General features: G+C 41.7%; 1 protein-coding gene across 9 annotated transcripts in view; it reads right to left on the bottom strand.

Annotated features, from left to right (window-relative positions):
- Positions 1 to 17,306, bottom strand: part of RUFY3 (RUN and FYVE domain containing 3) — an 83,075-nt gene extending 65,769 nt beyond the window's left edge. Inside the window, exon 1 of one of the 9 annotated variants that reach the window (XR_010943061.1) lies at positions 16,746 to 17,297. Coding sequence is in view for 8 of the 9 variants with exons in the window: in XM_067736197.1 (XP_067592298.1) it covers positions 16,746 to 17,091 (346 nt within the window). In the remaining variant the exon portion in view is untranslated. Of the gene's footprint in view, positions 1 to 906; positions 1,791 to 16,745 lie in introns of those variants that run through there. The other 8 variants (XM_067736197.1, XM_067736196.1, XM_067736201.1 and 5 more) reach the window with 8 other exon arrangements.
- Positions 17,307 to 18,009: the final 703 nt, after the last annotated feature.

The following is an 18,009-nucleotide window of genomic DNA, read 5'->3' as shown; positions in this document are numbered from 1 at the left end:
TGTCTTCATTATTTTAAGGGTAGAGAATAAACACTAGCTAAGAGGTCACTACATAAAAATACAAAACAATTTGACTCAAATTATGACTCATGTTAATTCTCTTTCTTACTGTACTAAGAGAATTTAGGGGTAGAAGATGAAACGCTCTCACAATTTAGAAAAGGTTCTGGGAGAAAGTCACAAGTCAAGAACCACAAAGGTCTCAAAGGTACTGACAGTGGAAATTTCAAATGGGTCATCATAGATACCACAAATAACTTATAAAAAGCAATGGCCAATAGGTTCCATGGGAAGGAATTACCTTATCAATCATGCCTTTTTAAGGCATTGTGCTTTTTTAAGACACCATATTCATTAAATAAGCACTGAATGGAAAACTGCTTTCTCATCTAACCTTATAATCTATATTATTAAAGAAAAAAATGTTTGACCAAATATTTTCTAGATATCATAGCCTGTTTAACATTATATCCTGATGATAGGATACCCTTCATGAGCCTTTCAACTATATCATGTACAACCCTATAATTATGGTCATGTTTTTTTATCTTTATTAAGAATCACTACAATTTCTATAATATTTTAGCATCTAATCAGAATTAATAGCTTTTTCATTGTTGATTAGGGTCAGATGTGATAAGTGACCTCAAATGTTCTTTTTAGAGGCTTCAAGACAAAGAACTCTAAACAAGCACCAGCATCTTTTGAAAGGATACCTCAGGGGGCAGGGAAAAATTATTTTTCCCAGTAAAGTAGAGAAGGGGAGCTGGTGGTAGGTAAGGATGAAAGGTTTTCAGGCTTGTTAATAGTTTACAGCATGGGTTCTTCCTGCCTTTCCCTGACCCTCCCAGCCCGAGTAACAATGGGGATGCTGGTGAGATACTAGTGGATGGGTTCTAACCATACCTTCGTGGGTAGGCTCTGGGTCAGGTGTAAGTGAGATGTCATCCAGCTCTCGCAGGCAGAGCCATTCTCCATCCATAGACACTCGGAATTTGCAAAGGTAGATGGTCTCCATAGCAGCCTGTGTGATCTTGTCAGTGGTGGGGGTCGGCATATCGGTGGGAGGCGTCAGAGCCGACATGATGACTCAGCTGGGACCACAACACACACACACACACACACACACACACACACACACCCCGCACAAAAATAAAGCCTCCTCAACAAAAACCCCCAATCCAAAGCTCTGCAACAAAGCTCTCAAGAAACGGGGTGGGGGAGGTTAAAAAAAACACACCTTATGGTTTAAGAACTAACTGTTCAAGATAAACAATTCTACCCTATCTCTTCTCATAGACAGCTCCTACCACCTAGCAAAATAAGATGATGCTTGTCTTCTTCCAGCTTCTCTCTTGTTATCTTCCCTTCCCTACCTCCTTCTTTTTCAGCTGAGCCAGAGGCTTGAAATCCTGCACAGCCGATGCTACCTTAGCTGGCTTTGAAAAACTGGCCTCTGTATGAGTAAGTGAAAAATCCTCCTTCTCTGTGCAGGAAAAAAAAAAAGTACAAAAGAAAAAAAACCGAACAAAAAATAAACCAATATTTTCGATTTAGCTTAAAAAAAAAATCCTGAACTGCAGAAATCACTTCCAGGATCTGCTCAGAGGAGCTGGGATGCTGAGTTCTAATAGGATTGGTCGTGCGCAGTAAGCAGGGTGTTGACCAAAATGGCTGACTAATGAACTGAACTGAAAATTCAGGCTCATGTGACCAGCTGCTCTGAACGTAGGGCGAGCAATTCCCAGGATGCTTTATAGATGCTGCTGATGCAGGGAGAGCAATTAGGCTGCTAGCTCTCATCCTGCACAACCCACTTCCAGACTATGCTAGTCAAACTGTGATCAGACATAACACAATGCACATATCCTCATCAATTCCCCTCTCTGTGGGATAAAAGGGCTGGATAACAGGAAGACAGTTAATACTGGGTAATACTGCACAGCAAAGATGGTAAAAGAGGTAGTTAATTACTTTAACAAGCACATAATTCACCTCTTTTTTCCTTATATACTTAGCTATCAAAATTCTTTGCTCTGCTAAAGGTGGTGTTTTAAGAAAAACTAAAGCAGATTTTCCATTTAAATACCATACTCTCAGGCATTCATAATTTCCTTCTCTAAAGTACAAAGACCTAACTTTGTAGACAGGACAGAAGTGCAAGAAAAAAAAACTTGAAGTGAAAAAAGTAAAATCCTTCCTGATTAATGGCAATTTCCCCCTCCCCTTCTGATATTGCTGTATTTACCAAGTTTCTGCATTAGATTATTTTCTAGTACCTTAAAAATTCTCCCATCTTGGAACATGCTAAGGGCACATTATCCAGTTCTCTTAAACCAATCTACCAGTTTACCCACCCGCCCACATATCTATACTATCCAAGGAGACCATTATGCCTTGGTAGCAAGAAGTTAGGTACTTGCTTTCTGAGCTACATAAATAACAAGGAGATAAGGGATGACAAAGATTTTCTTTGAAAATGTTTTGGACGATTGAAAACAAGTTTTTGTTTATTTGTTTGTTTTTACTTAAGGGTCTGGTTTTTAGGAGGAGCACAAAACTTCAAGAAATATGTCCCAAGATGATTTATTGTGTTCTAGGATTTCTTATCAGAGGGTTATCTAAAAACTGAAAGAAAAATTTCTCCTTGAGTATTATTAAAATTTTTAAAAATATTTATTCATTTTTGTATGCGTTAGGTCTTCGTTGCTGTGCACGGGCTTTCTCTAGTTGCGGCGAGCAGGGGCTACTCTTCGTTGCAGTGCGCAGGCTTCTATTTGTGGTAGCTTCTCTTGTTGCAGAGCACAGGCACTACGTGCACGGGCTTCAGTAGTTGTGGTGTGTGGGCTCAGTAGTTGTGGTGCACGGGCTTAGTTGCTCTGTGGCATGTGGGATCTTCCCAGACCAGGGCTCAAACCTGTGTCACCTGCACTGGCAGGTGGATTCTTAACCACTGCGCCACCAGGGAAGCCCAAGTATTTTATATATATATATATATATACACACATACATACATACATATAAATAACTGAATCACTTTGCTGTATACCTGAAACTAACATAACATTGTAAATAACTGTAATTCAATAAAACAAATTTTTTTTAAGTAAATGAAAAGGAAAGCCATACTGGAATAAAGTGTTTACAGCAAATACAAAAAAATTCATAAATGCTTCCATCCTAATTTGAGATTCAACTCAAAGAAAAAATGCTCAGAACCAGATTCTGTAGGTAAACAGGTATTTTCATATTGTTAGAGGGAAGGCAATCTGGTACAATGTAAGAATATATATACGTATATGCTTATTTATAATTAGGAAGAACATCAGCAAGTTACTAAGGAAAATAAAATTTTCCAACTAGGTTTATTCATTTCTATTTAAATCTCTTCCAACATTATTCTACATCTGGACCAGAGCTATTCATTCATTCATTCATTCAGTAAATATTCACTGAGAGTACTCCATGTGCCAGGCACTGGGCATGCAGCTTAAGACAAGATCACTTCTTCAAGGAAGCAGAGTTTACATATCCAAATACTGAATATAAGTCTTTATTTAACACATTCACATTTAATTACAGTCCAATTCCTTTCTAGCCAGACATCTTTATAGATTAAAACTTAAAGGGAGATAGTTTATAGTTTCACTTTAAGCCATGTAATACTTCAAAACACCGTTAAGCAGTCATTAAAATCTTTAAAATTACACTGAATAGTTCCTGGAACCACAATACCAAAGAGCCCTGGCTATCTGTACATATGACATCAAGACTCTAGGTCACTGATACATTCTTAAAATATAGAACTGTGAATATGTGAATTAATCTGAATGCTCTGGGATTGCCTGTGTCCACCAACATCTGAATTCAGCCTGTCACAAACCATGATGGACAATCTTCCCACCAACCAAACAATAAGCATTTATTTAACCCTGAACAGGAGATCTGGATTGATTACAACGTACCAGCAAAACAAAAACATCTAGGTCAATAAGCACAGAAACTTGATTAACATTCCTTCCAAAGGTCCTCTCCAGGTAGACACAAGGAAGGAAGCCCAAAGCAACTAAAACTTCTGCCAAGGAGAGAAAAACCTGTCTGCACTGGTTACCCTTGAGTTTCCCATACCTATCAGTTTGAGGGGGTATTAGCAGTTATTTCAGAAATAAGAACTGTGGGTGGGCAGGAAAACCTGTACTTTTACCCAGTTATACCTGTTTGCAGGTAACCACTCTTGAGTCTTCAACATGACAGTTACTCATTGTTCTGTTCATAAGCAATGAACTTACTATGAAAACACACACTAAATAGAGGACTAATAAAAATAATTTTAAATATTGCTTGGTAATGTTTTTACTATGTAAACATATTAGCTTAGAATATAAGGGCAATATTAAGTCATCAGTAAGACATACAAACCTTGAACTTATTTTTCATAATCTTTTCTCATAAACACACTAATTATAAGCTGCATTGAACTATTTTCTCATTTGGTTCCACTTGAGAATAACAGCATATATTTGTAAAAGAGTTGTGAGGAGGTCTGGGGTACAGTTTGTGGCCCTAAAACAGAATTAACAAGGCTATGTGAAGTTCAAATCCAAGATAATGATCTGAACAATACTATGTTCTAACTGCTCACCCAGCATGAATTTTCCACATTATGGTTGATTCAAAGCAAATGAGATTCACTTTTCAAAGTTAGTAGTTACATTCCTTTAAAGTATATTTACTCAGCTACTATTATAAGACAAAGGCTGATTTGTCACACCCAATGTCCCTGTTATACGATGTGGAAAAATTATTACTACTTAAGGTAGCTACCATTTATTGAATTTTTATTTTCTGTTAGGTGCTTTGTAAATATCATATCAAATCCTCACAAGAATCCTGCAAAGTTGGGACTTTCCTGGTGGCGCAGTGGTTAAGAATCCGTCTGCCAATGCAGGGGACACGGGTTCGAGCCCTGGTCCGGGAAGATCCCACATGCTGAGGAGCAACTAAGCCCGTGCACCACAACTACTGAGCCTGCGGTCTGGATCCCGCAAGCCACAACTACTGAAGCCCGCGCGCCTAGAGCCCGTGCTCCGCAACGAGAAGCCACCGCAATGAGAAACCCGTGCACCGCAACAAAGAGTAGCCCCTGCTCGCCGCAACTAGAGAAAGCCTGTGCACAGCAACAAAGACCCAATGCAGCCAAAAAAAAAAAAAAAAAGAATCCTACAAAGTAGGTATTGATATTCCCTCTTTACATTCAAGGAAACCAAAGTTGAGCCACATAACTGGCCCAAGATCACACAATTAGCAAGTGGCAGAACCAGGATCCCCAGCTGCTTCTAGAATGCCCATGAAGTCCATTTTTTCTTCTATACTTTGCAGCTTCAGCACTCCACCCCAAGGATTAAACTTTACTCAGGGAAAATAAAGGAAAACAAAACAAAAGCAAAAACAAAGTAACACAGGCAAGGTCCTCTTGAAATTTCCTAAACAGTTATTTCAACAAAGTTAAGATTTGAAGCAGAGAAAAAATTTAACCGCTTTCATACTTTACACCTTAATGTTTCACAAACCATATATTCCACTTAGTCACCCTTATACATCTAGTTTACGTTTTTAATAAGTGGGCATTTTCTTTTCTTTCTTTTTTTTTTTTTTTGGCCAAGCAGCAAGGCTTGCAGGATCTTAGCTCGCTGACCAGGGATCAAACCCAGGTCCCAGCAGTGAAAGTGCTGCATCCTAACCATTGAGCACAGGGAATTCCCAAGTGGGCATTTTCTGAGAAGCTGAGAATCCAGCATGTATCTTTCTGCTTGTGCTGGCGAAGGGTAAACCAGATTCTTCCTGACTATTGTGAAGGATGTCACTTGCTTAACTGTACCATTGAAAAAACCATCTTACCGAGTTCCCGCCACATTTACTTATCCGGGTGGACATATTAGGAACACCTGATACATCCAGAAGTGTTAAAAGATAAATGAAGTGGGGGGGAACGATTTTCTAAAATGACTCATTTCAGAACTTCTTTAAATAACAAACTTCGATGCCTAATTTTAATTCTTAAAAAAAAATCACCAATACCCATGAAACCATTGCCCAACTGGAGAAACAGACCAGTGTCTTTCATTTACGTGCTCCTTCTCTGTTCTGAATTCCTGCCTCCCCTTTTGAGGCAGCTACTTCTGAATTTTGTGTAAATCACTGTCTTATTTTAGAAATATTACAAATACACGGATGCCTAAATAATATTTTAGCTTTTTTTTTTTTTAACTGTAGCGAAAAGGGTTTGATACTGTATATAACCTAAGCCTTTCACTCAAAACTGCATTTTCTAAGACTTATCCACATTGTAGTGTGTAGCTTGTACTTTACCCTTTGGGCTGCTGTGTTACAAGGTAACAGTCCATTGTATGTATAAACAATTTTTGATCTATTTTCATGCTGGTGAGCATTTGGGTTATTTCTAATTTTTTCGTTTTAAATGATATTATTTAGATACTTTTCAGAAATAGATTTCTGGTAGGTATGCCAATTCTTCTTCAACAGGTTTGAGGGTAAGAGACCACTTCACTTACTTCTTTTACAGTTAGCTGACTCCTCCTATTACTTAGTTCCTATTCTGCACACAATAGTGCTTCTTAAAATTTGTCAACTTGTGCAACTACATCAATTTGTAAAACTCACAAGTTCTGTTACCCAAGGCTTCCTGGGTCACCGTTTTACAATTTAAGAAGAAAAGTCTCATCCTCTCCCCCCAAGTTCACTAGTTGCTGTTAGCACAAAAGGGTTCCCTTGATGAATTACCATCATGATGCCATCTGGGAAAGCCCAGATGTTTCTGCTAAATTATAAGATTATTCAATTGAAAGATCATGACTTTGTCACATGCTCCAGTCCTCCCTCTCACTTCCTTCCCTCCCCCACACAAAGATCTATTATATCCTCCTCTAATGTTGAGATTGCTACAAGTTTAGGTTTATATACTTGGCAGGCTCAGTATTACTCTGTAGATATTCCAAGGAAGATAATATATACTATGAGTATACCTGAGAAGCTGAGTTATGGTTGCTAAAAACACCACCAGGACTATTACATTGCATAATATTTTTCTTGTAAAATTAACCAGCATAAGACTGAAAATAACTCCTACCTTAATAACTAAAATGGATCTCATGGCTACGTGGCAGTAGGTAATAATTTACAGATGTAAAGCTACCAACTACTTAGTAGACAATCTTGGGAAACTTATCCTCCTCTTGTCTCAATTTATTCAGCTATAAACATGGAACTAAATAACTAGCTTCACAAAGATCACAGGCTCCATGAGAAGAACTCTGCCTGTTTTACACACCATTACATACTTGCTTAAAATAATACCTACCAAATACCAGATACTCCATAGATACTTGTTGGTATAGATATATAACTCTAAAGCACTCTATATTCTTGCAATGCTATATTTCCACCCTCCTGTTTCACTTCAACCATGAAAGCCCCCAAGTTCTAGAAAATCAAGCTATATTTATGCCCCAACAAACATGTCATTCTAACACAGGCTTTATTCATTTATACACAACAGATTCAATGATTTAATATGTATAAAGCACCTATTATGTCTAGCCACTATGGATATGAAGAAAGAACAAGGCAATAGACAAGAAACAGAAAATTACAGGTGTTTAAGAAATTTCTAAATCCCTGTTACACACATGGCTATTCAGTATTGCTTACATACCTATTTTCTCTATCACGCTGGTGGCTTGTGAATTTCACATTCATTCATTTTTAGCAAATAGGGCTTTATCAGGTAGAACAAGGAACTAGAGGGCTACTGCTGCCTAAAGAGGAGCCTCCAGTTTAGGATGTGATTCCAGTTATGGGAGGTGGTGAAGGAGGCTGAGAGCATGTGGACTCAAGCCAGAATGCCCACAGTCAATCCTAGGTCCATCACTTAGAAGCTGAGTGCTTGTTTCTGCGCCTGTTCCTTCACTGACAAAATGGCGATACTCATATTCACTACTTCAGAGTTAGATGAAGTAATGAAAGTAAAATGCTCAACATGGTACTTTACACAAAGTAAGCAGTCAGTAAATGGCAGCCATTATCATCATTTTAATATGTGATTCTGCTTTCGAGAGTACTGGGAAACAACCCAAAAACCCAAAAAAACCAAAAACCCTATCAATCACATGAAATGAAAGTCAGTAAGGATGAATGTTCAAGGGACTAAGGTAGAGGAAAGTAAAAAAGGCGATCTGAGTAAAGGGTATGCTGGGGCATCACTTGGGACTTGAGAAAGGAAGAGGAGAGAGGGGTCAGAATTTTACCAAGCCTTCATAACAGGTGACCAGATTTCCTAAGTTCATAAAAAAGGCAGAGGAAGCAGATAAATGTCTGTGGACAGTCCATAAACAGATTCTAAAATTAGAGAGAAAAACCATATTCTTAAAGGCAATATGTTGAAACAATTTCTCCCGCTTTCTACATGCCTTTTGCTGTCACAGTCTGCTAATCTCTCCTTTCCTTATGGATCATGAGGTTTCAGACTTTCCCGCCTCTGCCCCACCATCCATGACACTCCCTCTGACACATGCTGAGTGTCATGTCCATTCCGTATGGAGCAAGTCTAGAACCAGACACTCACTAAGATGGGTTGTGCAAAGAGGAATATCATCTTGGCCCAGCAGCCCTTGATTCCTGATCTGTTATGTTTTAGGAAGACTATGAACTTTTCACAATTATTCAAACATAGCTACAGTAGAGGGCGTGACAGTATTGATAGGTACCCTCTCGAGTACCACTGCCTTTGTAACTCTAAAAGCATTTCTTTTCACGTAATTTCAAACCAATTCTTTATGCTTATGGTATACTAACTTCCCAAAATAGAATTTAAAGCTCATACTTGAGCCACGTCGCACTGTAGGAAGACATTATAATGTTAATAAGGTTTGTGTAGAAATGTAAGTTGTGATGTTCTGCAAAGTTCCTTAAAATGGGATTCTACTTTTATTTATGATGGCTACAGGTTACTTATTGTGTAATGATAGAGAAGCAGCATATCTTTTATGCAACTTGTTTCATTATTTAAGGAATTTTCAAAAATATTAGCCAACAAGGAATTATCATTATTTCATCCAGTTAATTTGGCTAAACTCTCATCATCATCCACCTAGACTTTCTACTACCTATAACATACACTAGAAAAATATGTTCTCAGCTTCTTGATAAAATTTTACCTGTTTAACACATAGGTTTCTGTTAAAAGTCAAACAAAAAAGGGAAAAGATGAGAGACAAAATACAGTCAGGTGAACATGTTTTGAAGCCAATACTATTATTTCAGTCTGAAAAGTTGCTTTCTTTGCCACCTTTCCTCTGCTGTCTCTCCCACCCAGGAACTTTTTTACTGCCTTCTACCCAAACTGGGTTCTTTAAGGCCTTGGTGAGAGAGTACACAGTGATTAACAACATGAGCTTTGGATACTCAGACTATTGAGGAATATGAATTCATTCTCTGTCCTTCAGTTAAAAAAAATCAATATATACAAATATTGAATTATTATGTTGTATACCTGAAACTAACACAATATGTCAATTATGGTTACCGGGGGGGAAGGTTGAGGGGAAAGGATAGTTAGGGAGTTTGGGTTTGACATGTACACACTGCTATATTTAAAATGGATAGCCAACAGGGACCTACTGTATACCACAGGGAACTCTGCTCAATATTCTGTAATAACCTAAATAGGAAAAGAATTCGAAAAAGAATAGATACATGTATATCTATAACTGAATCATTTTGCTGTTCACCTGAAACTAATACAACATTGTTAATCAACTATACTCCAATATAAAATAATAATTTTAAAAATATGTCAATTATATATCAGTAAAAACATAAAAACAAAAACCAAATAAACAAAAAACACTTTTGGGGACAGGGACAGAAATCTGTGTTAACAGGACCTCCAGGTGACTCTGATGTGTGCTAAAGTTTGAGATAAGACTTTTCTTAAAACCAAAGAATCTACATCTCCAGAATATTCTTCTAAATCCAAGGTTACTCCATCAGAATTTATTTCATAATAGCTTAGATATCACTAAAAGACTGAATCAAATACTCTGATGAAAAACGTATGTTGCACCTACCTATATGAATTCTATGTGAACTACTCCTCCCCATTTTTTTCTTTTCAGCTTTCATTGTTAAGTGAGTAGTTTTATGCACTAGCTCTTCCATCTAATGGAAATTCTAAGAAATACCTCTTATAAATATAACCCCCCAAATTGATAAGTACTGATACATGTGAAGTTTGTGCCTCCCTGCCTAGAACATAAAAATATTCTATAAATGTAGCCACTAAGTACCATTACTATCTTACTAGTCACATTCTTTATTCATAATTGTTTGGGTTACAGAACTACAGTAAAATTTCTGTTATCTAATGAAGAAACTTTTAGGATCCTCTAGTATCCAGAATGAAGCTAAGATGAGAACTAAGAAAAAAGAAAACTCTGAAAGAATGAACCCATGATTATCAATAGCAGAGCAGCCAAAACAAAGACTCAAAAATTACATCTAATATTCTGAAACTGTTGCTTTGTCAATAAGAAGCATAACAGGACTTTTTGATAATGCCAGGCCAGAAGAGGAGGTAAAACAAAAGAAAGCAGGCAGAAGAGAAGGGGAGCAATTGGCTGGGAAGACAAACTGTTGACAGTTTAGGCAGCAGTGGTGATAAAAGCAAAATCAGGAAGGCAAGCAGCAGACAGCAAGCTTAGTCATGAGGTGGGAAATGGGGGTATGACCCAGCTCCCAGGACCTTAGATGCTCAAGATCCCAGGTTATTTCAGCTGTGTGTGGAAAAGGACCCACCTGCCTTTAGATACTCTTAAGGGCTAAACTACAGGTCTCTGGTAGTCACTAATCTACAATTACACACCGAAGATGCTACGTTTCTGAGGGTTTCCCCCCTTTTCTTATGGGCCTTTACTTCTGCTATTTGACAAAACAGCATTTAATGAATCAGAAAGTGGCTCTTTGCATTCTGAACACAGCTGGAAAAGAGCTGATGGCTGACAGATTTGTGAATCACAATACTGTAAATGAAGGCACTGCTCTACATTAATCATAACAAAATGCTGTCTTCTAAAAAGTCACACATCAAGCTAAAACCTACTCATGTGAGGTGAATGCTCAAAACTTTTTGGTTCTGATGGTTCAACCCTTCCCCTGCACACCTCCCAATTTTGAGCTGATGCCTCTACATTTACAAATCCAAAAAAAGTGACTTTTGTCTTTTCAAAGTTTAAAAAGCACACAGCAGATGAACTGATTAATGTGTATTCAACTCCTAATCAGGTATAATGTTTTCTAGAGTACTATTAAACAATGAAAAGAGAAGAAAGAGAGAGACATAATAATAGAAATACCCATGGAGAATAAAGTCAATGAATAAATACATACATACACATACAAATAATGTATATACGCACATATACCTATATAATACATACATATCTTTCTGTTGTAGGTGTGTGTATGAAACTGTGAACCTAAAATTGATTTTCTCCTCTTAAATACACATTCCTGGGTTCATATGTAAATGAGAGCACTCATTCCCCACATCATGGACTCTTAAAGAGCATCCATGAGAAACAGTGAATGCTTCTAGAAGCCTCATTCTCTGCACTTTCCAGGGCTCAACCAAGGCATTCACTGTTAAGTATACTCAACTTTGACGTGGGTAGTCACTGTAACGCTTCCGGTCCTTCCCAAGACCTGTTTCCCCCTTCTTTCTATTCCTTTCCTAGCTCTCCTATCTCAAAATAGCACATACAAATACAGAAAGAAAGCTGCTACTTTGTGAGTGGACTCTTTTTTGGTACACTGCTGTATTTGGGAGAGAAAAGACAAGGGCAGAGATGTGGGCTATTTGTATGGCATTGCTTTAAATATAAATGTTGGTGGTAGCTCTGAGAGTTGAAAGAGGAAAAGAACTGTCAATAGAAGCTGATAACCATGCAAATGGCAGAGGTGCCTCTTCCCTCCAACACCAAGGAGAAGCCATCTCTTGTCCATTCTGTCCACTCACAAGATGACTTCTAAAGTTAGGATGGAAAAGGAATGCATTAGGTGTTACTGAGCAAGGGCTGGTGTGCCCTTGGCACAGAAAGCCAAACTCTGATAGCAGGTGTTTGCGGCAAAGTAAGGGTTTATTTGCAGGGTGCCAAGCAAGTAGAATGGGCAGCTCATGCTCAAAAGACCCGAACTCCTGGATGGCTTTCAGGCAAGGGTTTTTAAAGACAGTTTTAGAGGAGAGGGTCGTAGGATGCGTGATCAGCTCGTGGACCTTTTTCTGATTGGTTGGTGGTGAGGTAACAGGCTGATGTTTCAGGAATCTCAAACTTCTGGTTCCAACCAGTCTGGGGTCTACCTTGCTTGTGGTCAGCATGTAGTGGCCATCGTCCACCTGGATGGGGGTCTTAGTCTCTACAGAGCAACTCAAAGATATGCATCAGGGGCTTCCCTGGTGGCGCAGTGGTTGAGAATCTGCCTGCTAGTGCAGGGGACACGGGTTCAAGCCCTGGTCTGGGAGGATCCCACGTGCTGCGGAGCAACTGGGCCCGTGGGCCACAACTACTGAGCCTGCGCGTCTGGAGCCTGTGCTCCGCAACAGGAGAGGCCGCGATAGTGAGAGGCCCACACACCGCAATGAAGAGTGGCCCCCACTTGCCACAACTAGAGAAAGCCCTTGCACAGAAACGAAGACCCAACACAGCAAAAATAAAAAAATAAAACAAAAAATCACAAAGAACTGAAGTAATCTACTGATTCATAAATCTAAATATTCATTTAAAAAAAAGATATGCATCAGATTGTTATCTATATCCCCTCAGGAGAAACCAGGAGTCCTGTGACACTACTGTCCTCTTCACTGACTGCTTGCATCTGCTCTTTGGAACTCAGGGAAGGCCTAGGAGTCTAAAGCCTTTTTTTCTACAAATAAGAAATGGGACTTTTGTACTTGGGAAAGTCCCACAGGGTCCTGCTTGGTTTCAATGCCCCCTTTACTTTGATACTCCTCAATCCTGAGGGGAACAGGTATGGGACAAGAAAGGAAATAGAGTTGTTGGTTTTTTTTAATATAAATTTATATATTTTGGCTGCGTTGGGTCTTCGTTGCTGTGCGCGGGCTTTCTCTAGTTGCGGTGAGCGGGTGCTACTCTTCGTTGCGGTGTGCGGGCTTCTCATTGTTGTGGCTTCTCTTGTTGTGGAGCACGGGCTCTAGGCGGGCAGGCTTCAGTAGTTGTGGCACGTGGGCTCAGCAGTTGTGGCTTGCAGGCTCTAGAGTTCAGTCTCAGTAGCTGTGGTGCACGGGCTCAGTTGCTCCACAGCATGTGGGATCTTCCCGGGCCAGGGCTTGAACCCGTGTCCCTTGCATTGGCAGGCAAATTCTTAACCACTGCACCACCAGGGAAGCCCGGAAATAGAGTTTTGAATAGAGAGGTTAATCATAAACTTGGCAGAAGAACTCAGTTTTAGGGGGACCTGGTTTCAAAAGTATTGGATCATGGCATGCAAGTAGCTCCTTCTTATAGAGTTGATGAGAAATTGGAATGGACGGTCATACACCAAGGGGGAAATGGCCCCACGAAATATGAACACATACATCTCTGTGAATGCATGCAAAAGTTCTGGAAGAAAACTCACCAAACTCAAAAGTGGTAGTCTCTGATAATAAATTGTGGTGGTGATGGGGGGTGGGGGAGAGGAGGGTTTGGGGGCCCACAAAGAGGAAAGTCACTTTGTGCTCAATGTACTTTTGCATTATAAAACATTTAAATAGTGAGAACAGATCCATGTGCTACTTGTGATTTTTACTTAAAAAAAGGCATGGTAGAAATTTGAGATTTAAAAGCTAGGAGCATAAAAATTTAGCAGATTACCAGCACTCAGAGTCAGAGAGTGACATAATCCAACAAGGCACATCAGAAACCTTTCATATTGCATTTAAGCTCGCTGCATGTTTCATGGACATTATATCCTGCAAGATTTTACACTGAAACCTTACATGTCATGAACCCTGAAAGGTTTAGGCTACCTCCTCTGCACACATTTTTGCTGTTCTTCATCGGTGTCATTTATAACAAATCTTCTAAACTCAAATGTAAAGGTTAATTTTAAAATCTCTGAGTACAGTCAAGACTTCTAAAATGAAGAGATAATAATGCCTTAATAAACAGTCTATCAAAATGATTATATATTATACACTTTTGGCAAGTACATCAGCGAGAGTTAAAAATTCAGTGTTGAGGAGGCAAATGTTCATTAGCTGTTGAGGCTGAGTCTAAGTACTGCCCTGCTAACTGAAATGAGAAGTCTTTGAAAAACTGCTGGTCTCAGGTTGCTCAAATGAGTCATCAGGACAACCCGAGTTCTGATATCCAGGTACATCATATAAAGCAATATTGCACTGACTCTACAGAGGAGCAACAAGGAAGTATTTTTATTAATATCCAGAGAATTCCTTTTTGCAAGTATGTGTGTTCTAAAGTACATATAAAAATAACAGGTAAAAATAAAAACAGTACAAAACAAAAACTACTTTAAGTCAGTTTTATAGTTGAATAAAATAAGTATCAGTGATCTTTGACAATATGAACTGTCCTCAGTGACTGGTCTTTAAAAACAGTGCAAGTGGGACACGTGTATTTTCCCAGTAAATTTTCTGAGTACTTACACACCAATAAACTATTTCAGAAATTAAAGACCAGGACGAACTATTAGAACTTTATATGCTAACAAATCATGCCATACATCTGCTACTGTTGTAAGGTAAGGACCAAGGGATCACAGTTACGAAACTTTAGCTTTAAGTTCTCCGTTGCTGATCTTGATCATGCTGAGGCCCCAATTTTCGGACAATACTTAAAAATAAATAAAGTCAACCCTTAATATGAAGAAGGAATCAAATAAATCACCTGAAATTCAGATAATTCCCATAACTGATACTGGCCAACAGTTGAAAAAATTTTCTATATCACAACTTCTACCACAACTGTTACACAGAGTTATGAAGAAGTGAGAGGAGGGTCTTCTTCATCCTATAATGACTGGTTAATAAGCAGATTACACAAAAATAGAAATTCTTAGGAAGAAAAAGAGAGGCTGTGCTTAAAGAACAAAGTAGAAAGCAGATGCCTTAGAAAATGAAAAGCAGTGTTGCGAATATTCTTATCTTTATCTCCTCTGCTTATCAAAAGACTCATTTCTGACATTATTAGACACTCTCTTTTGGAAATTAGTGGATTACTGCAACAAACTATGACTTTACTAAGACTCTAGGTCTATAGTCAGTGTTGGCCCCCATTCTAGGTAAGTAATAAAGAGAAGCTAACAAAGGATTACCTCCAGCTGAATCCAATGGACCCTAATCTAGGGAGGAACCATCCAATCACAGTTTTGGACGTCTGCTATTCACTTAAAGAACATGGGCTCGGTAGGCAAAGAATCTGGGTCAACTTCATTCTTTCTCTCACACTGTTACTTAGGACAAATCACTTAATCCCATTGATCCTCAGCTTCCTCACCTGAAAAAGTGGCATATCTGGCTTACAGAGATGTGACGATTAACTATGATAATCACAGCACATGCACATAGAAAGTATTCAACTAATGTTAACCTTTTTCTAGGGGACGGATCAGGGGCGGAAAAGGCAAAGTCAGGGTTTCTTGGCAGTGCAGAACAGTTAAAAGGTTTGCTTTCGTGCTAAACAAGAAACCTCTAGCTGTGTCTCAGAGAGAGACAGACAGAGACAGATTGATCGATTGATTCCCTCTTCAGCTTAGGCAAATTTCCCTTTTCAGAACTCATATAGCAAAGTATTAGGCATTTATATCATGCCTTGTATCTTCAGTCACATTTTCATTCTCTAAGATCTTGTCTTTTTAAACTAGATTTAATATTCTTCAAGTCTTTTATACACATTGCCTACTCTAGGGCCCCGCTCACAGCAGGTTGCACTAGACATTTGTTGACTGATACAGCACAAAGTGCGGTGCGCTGCATTTACAGGACTCCGGTGATAGTGCTTTTAAAAGGTGGAGGCCTCTTCCTATCAAACGATATTATCCTGGGAAGTGCCCTCCTAAAGCCACACTTTCCCTTCTCGTCATCTCGCGCACAGTTCCTGATTTCTCTTCCCATTGTGGGGGACGGATATGTGATATTTACGGGTGTGGAGTGAACGCTAGTAAAAAATTTAGTGGTCCAACCGAGGCCACGCGGGCGGCGGCGGCGCAGCAGCCACACCTATCGACCGCAGCGGCGCTGGGAGCCCGCAGAAGGCGGGACAGCGGGGCTGCCGGGTCTCCGGACACCGCCCCCTCCTCCATTCCTTCAGGGAGGGCTCCCACCGGAGACCCGGGGCTGGGACCCGGCGAGCACGTGGGAGGCTGGCGAGGACGAGCGCCCGGCCCGGGAGGGGAGAGGAGGCCGGGCGGGAGCCTGCGGCCTTGGGAGACTAGGAGGTAAACAGTCCGGCGCCCGGACCGCGGCCGCCCCCCTGCGCCCCCGGATGGGAGCTTCCCGAGAGCCGCCCCCAGCGCCCAGTCTCCCCGTTGGCTCGGGGCCCTGCTCAGCTTCGGGGAGCCAGCAGGAGGCGGAGCTCTGCGGAGCCGGACTGGCCCTTCCCGGCCGAGGCCCCCCTTCCCCACCGGCATCCCCCTTCCCGGCCGCTACTCACGGTGTTTGCCGCCGCCGCCGCCGCTCGGGTAGTTCAGCAGCAGGAAGGGCAGCGGGGAGCCCGGCGACGGCGGGGTCCTCCAGGCGCGCTGTTGCTGCGGCGGCGGGCGCGCTACGAAGCCGGCGCCTCCATCGCCCGGGTAGAGCAGGAAGAAGGGGGCAGCCACCGGCGAGCCGGGCTCCGATTGCCCCGCGGGGGAGGCCAGCGGCGGCCCCGCCTCGTCCTCTCGGTCCGCGCCCCCGGCTGGAGCGCGGCGCGGCTCCTCCAGCCGCTGCTTCCCGCCCCTCGCCGGTTCCTCGCTGCAACTTTCCGCGCCGGCAGTGGGCGGCGGCGAGGTCTCAGCCATGCTCGTTCCTTCCTTCGCCGCCGCCTCCGACTCGCACCCGGGCCTGGGCAGGGGAGCAGAGGGTCACGGCGGGGAGCCGCCGCCCCGTCCCGTCCGCGCCACCGCCACCTTTCTCCTTGGCTACGGGCCGGCGTCTGGGCTCTGCCGTTCCGTCTACTGCCCGCCCCGCCGGGGTCCGAGCCAGCTGAAGGGACGGCCCCGCCCGACGGCGCGGTCTCCCTACCGGCCGCCTCCTCCCGCCTGCCCCTCCCGCCCCGGCCCCCAGCCTGAGGCGCGGCTCCCCTAGGGGGCGGCCTCCTCCTCTTCCCACTTCCCACATTCCGCTCGGCTCCGGCGGCGCTGAGCTCCCTCCCGACCCTGGGGGAGGGTACGGTGCCCAGTGCCTGGTCCTTACCGGCCCCCGGCACGGCCCTCCTAAGCGGTCAGGTGTGTTTACCCCCCGGTGCTTGAACGGTGGGAGACCTGGCCAAATATCTAGAGGCGCTTTTCTGTGCAACCGCCCAGCTTCATCGGTAGCACGGAGGCACAAAGATCTGGGTTGAAGAGGCGAAAGCTAATTTTAAAAAGGAACCTGCTCCCCCCACCCCTCCCGTATTAAACTGTACCCTATGCCTTGCATACACTATAACCGTTCATTCACGGTTTTGATTTATGAGCTTTTTATGTGAGACACCAGAGGTGGGTGTCTTCCTTCCCCCACCTCTTTTGTTCTCTGTCATGTGCCCTGTATAGAAATCTTGTATTTGCTCTGACTTTAACTCCCTGGTTTTCCGGGATTCCGCGTGCGCATGAATACGTTTTAAACCAAACAGCTTAGAATTTATATGACAGGCGTCTGTTACAGGGCGACAGTTTTCACTTTCATAGTGCCTGTGTCTCACTAGTAATTGGCCACTGTTGCTTTATTTTGAATATTTG

Source organism: Pseudorca crassidens, chromosome 4 (assembly GCF_039906515.1).
Source record: "Pseudorca crassidens isolate mPseCra1 chromosome 4, mPseCra1.hap1, whole genome shotgun sequence".
Classification (NCBI taxonomy): domain Eukaryota; kingdom Metazoa; phylum Chordata; class Mammalia; order Artiodactyla; family Delphinidae; genus Pseudorca; species Pseudorca crassidens.
This window is presented reverse-complemented; position numbering and strand designations above follow the sequence as displayed.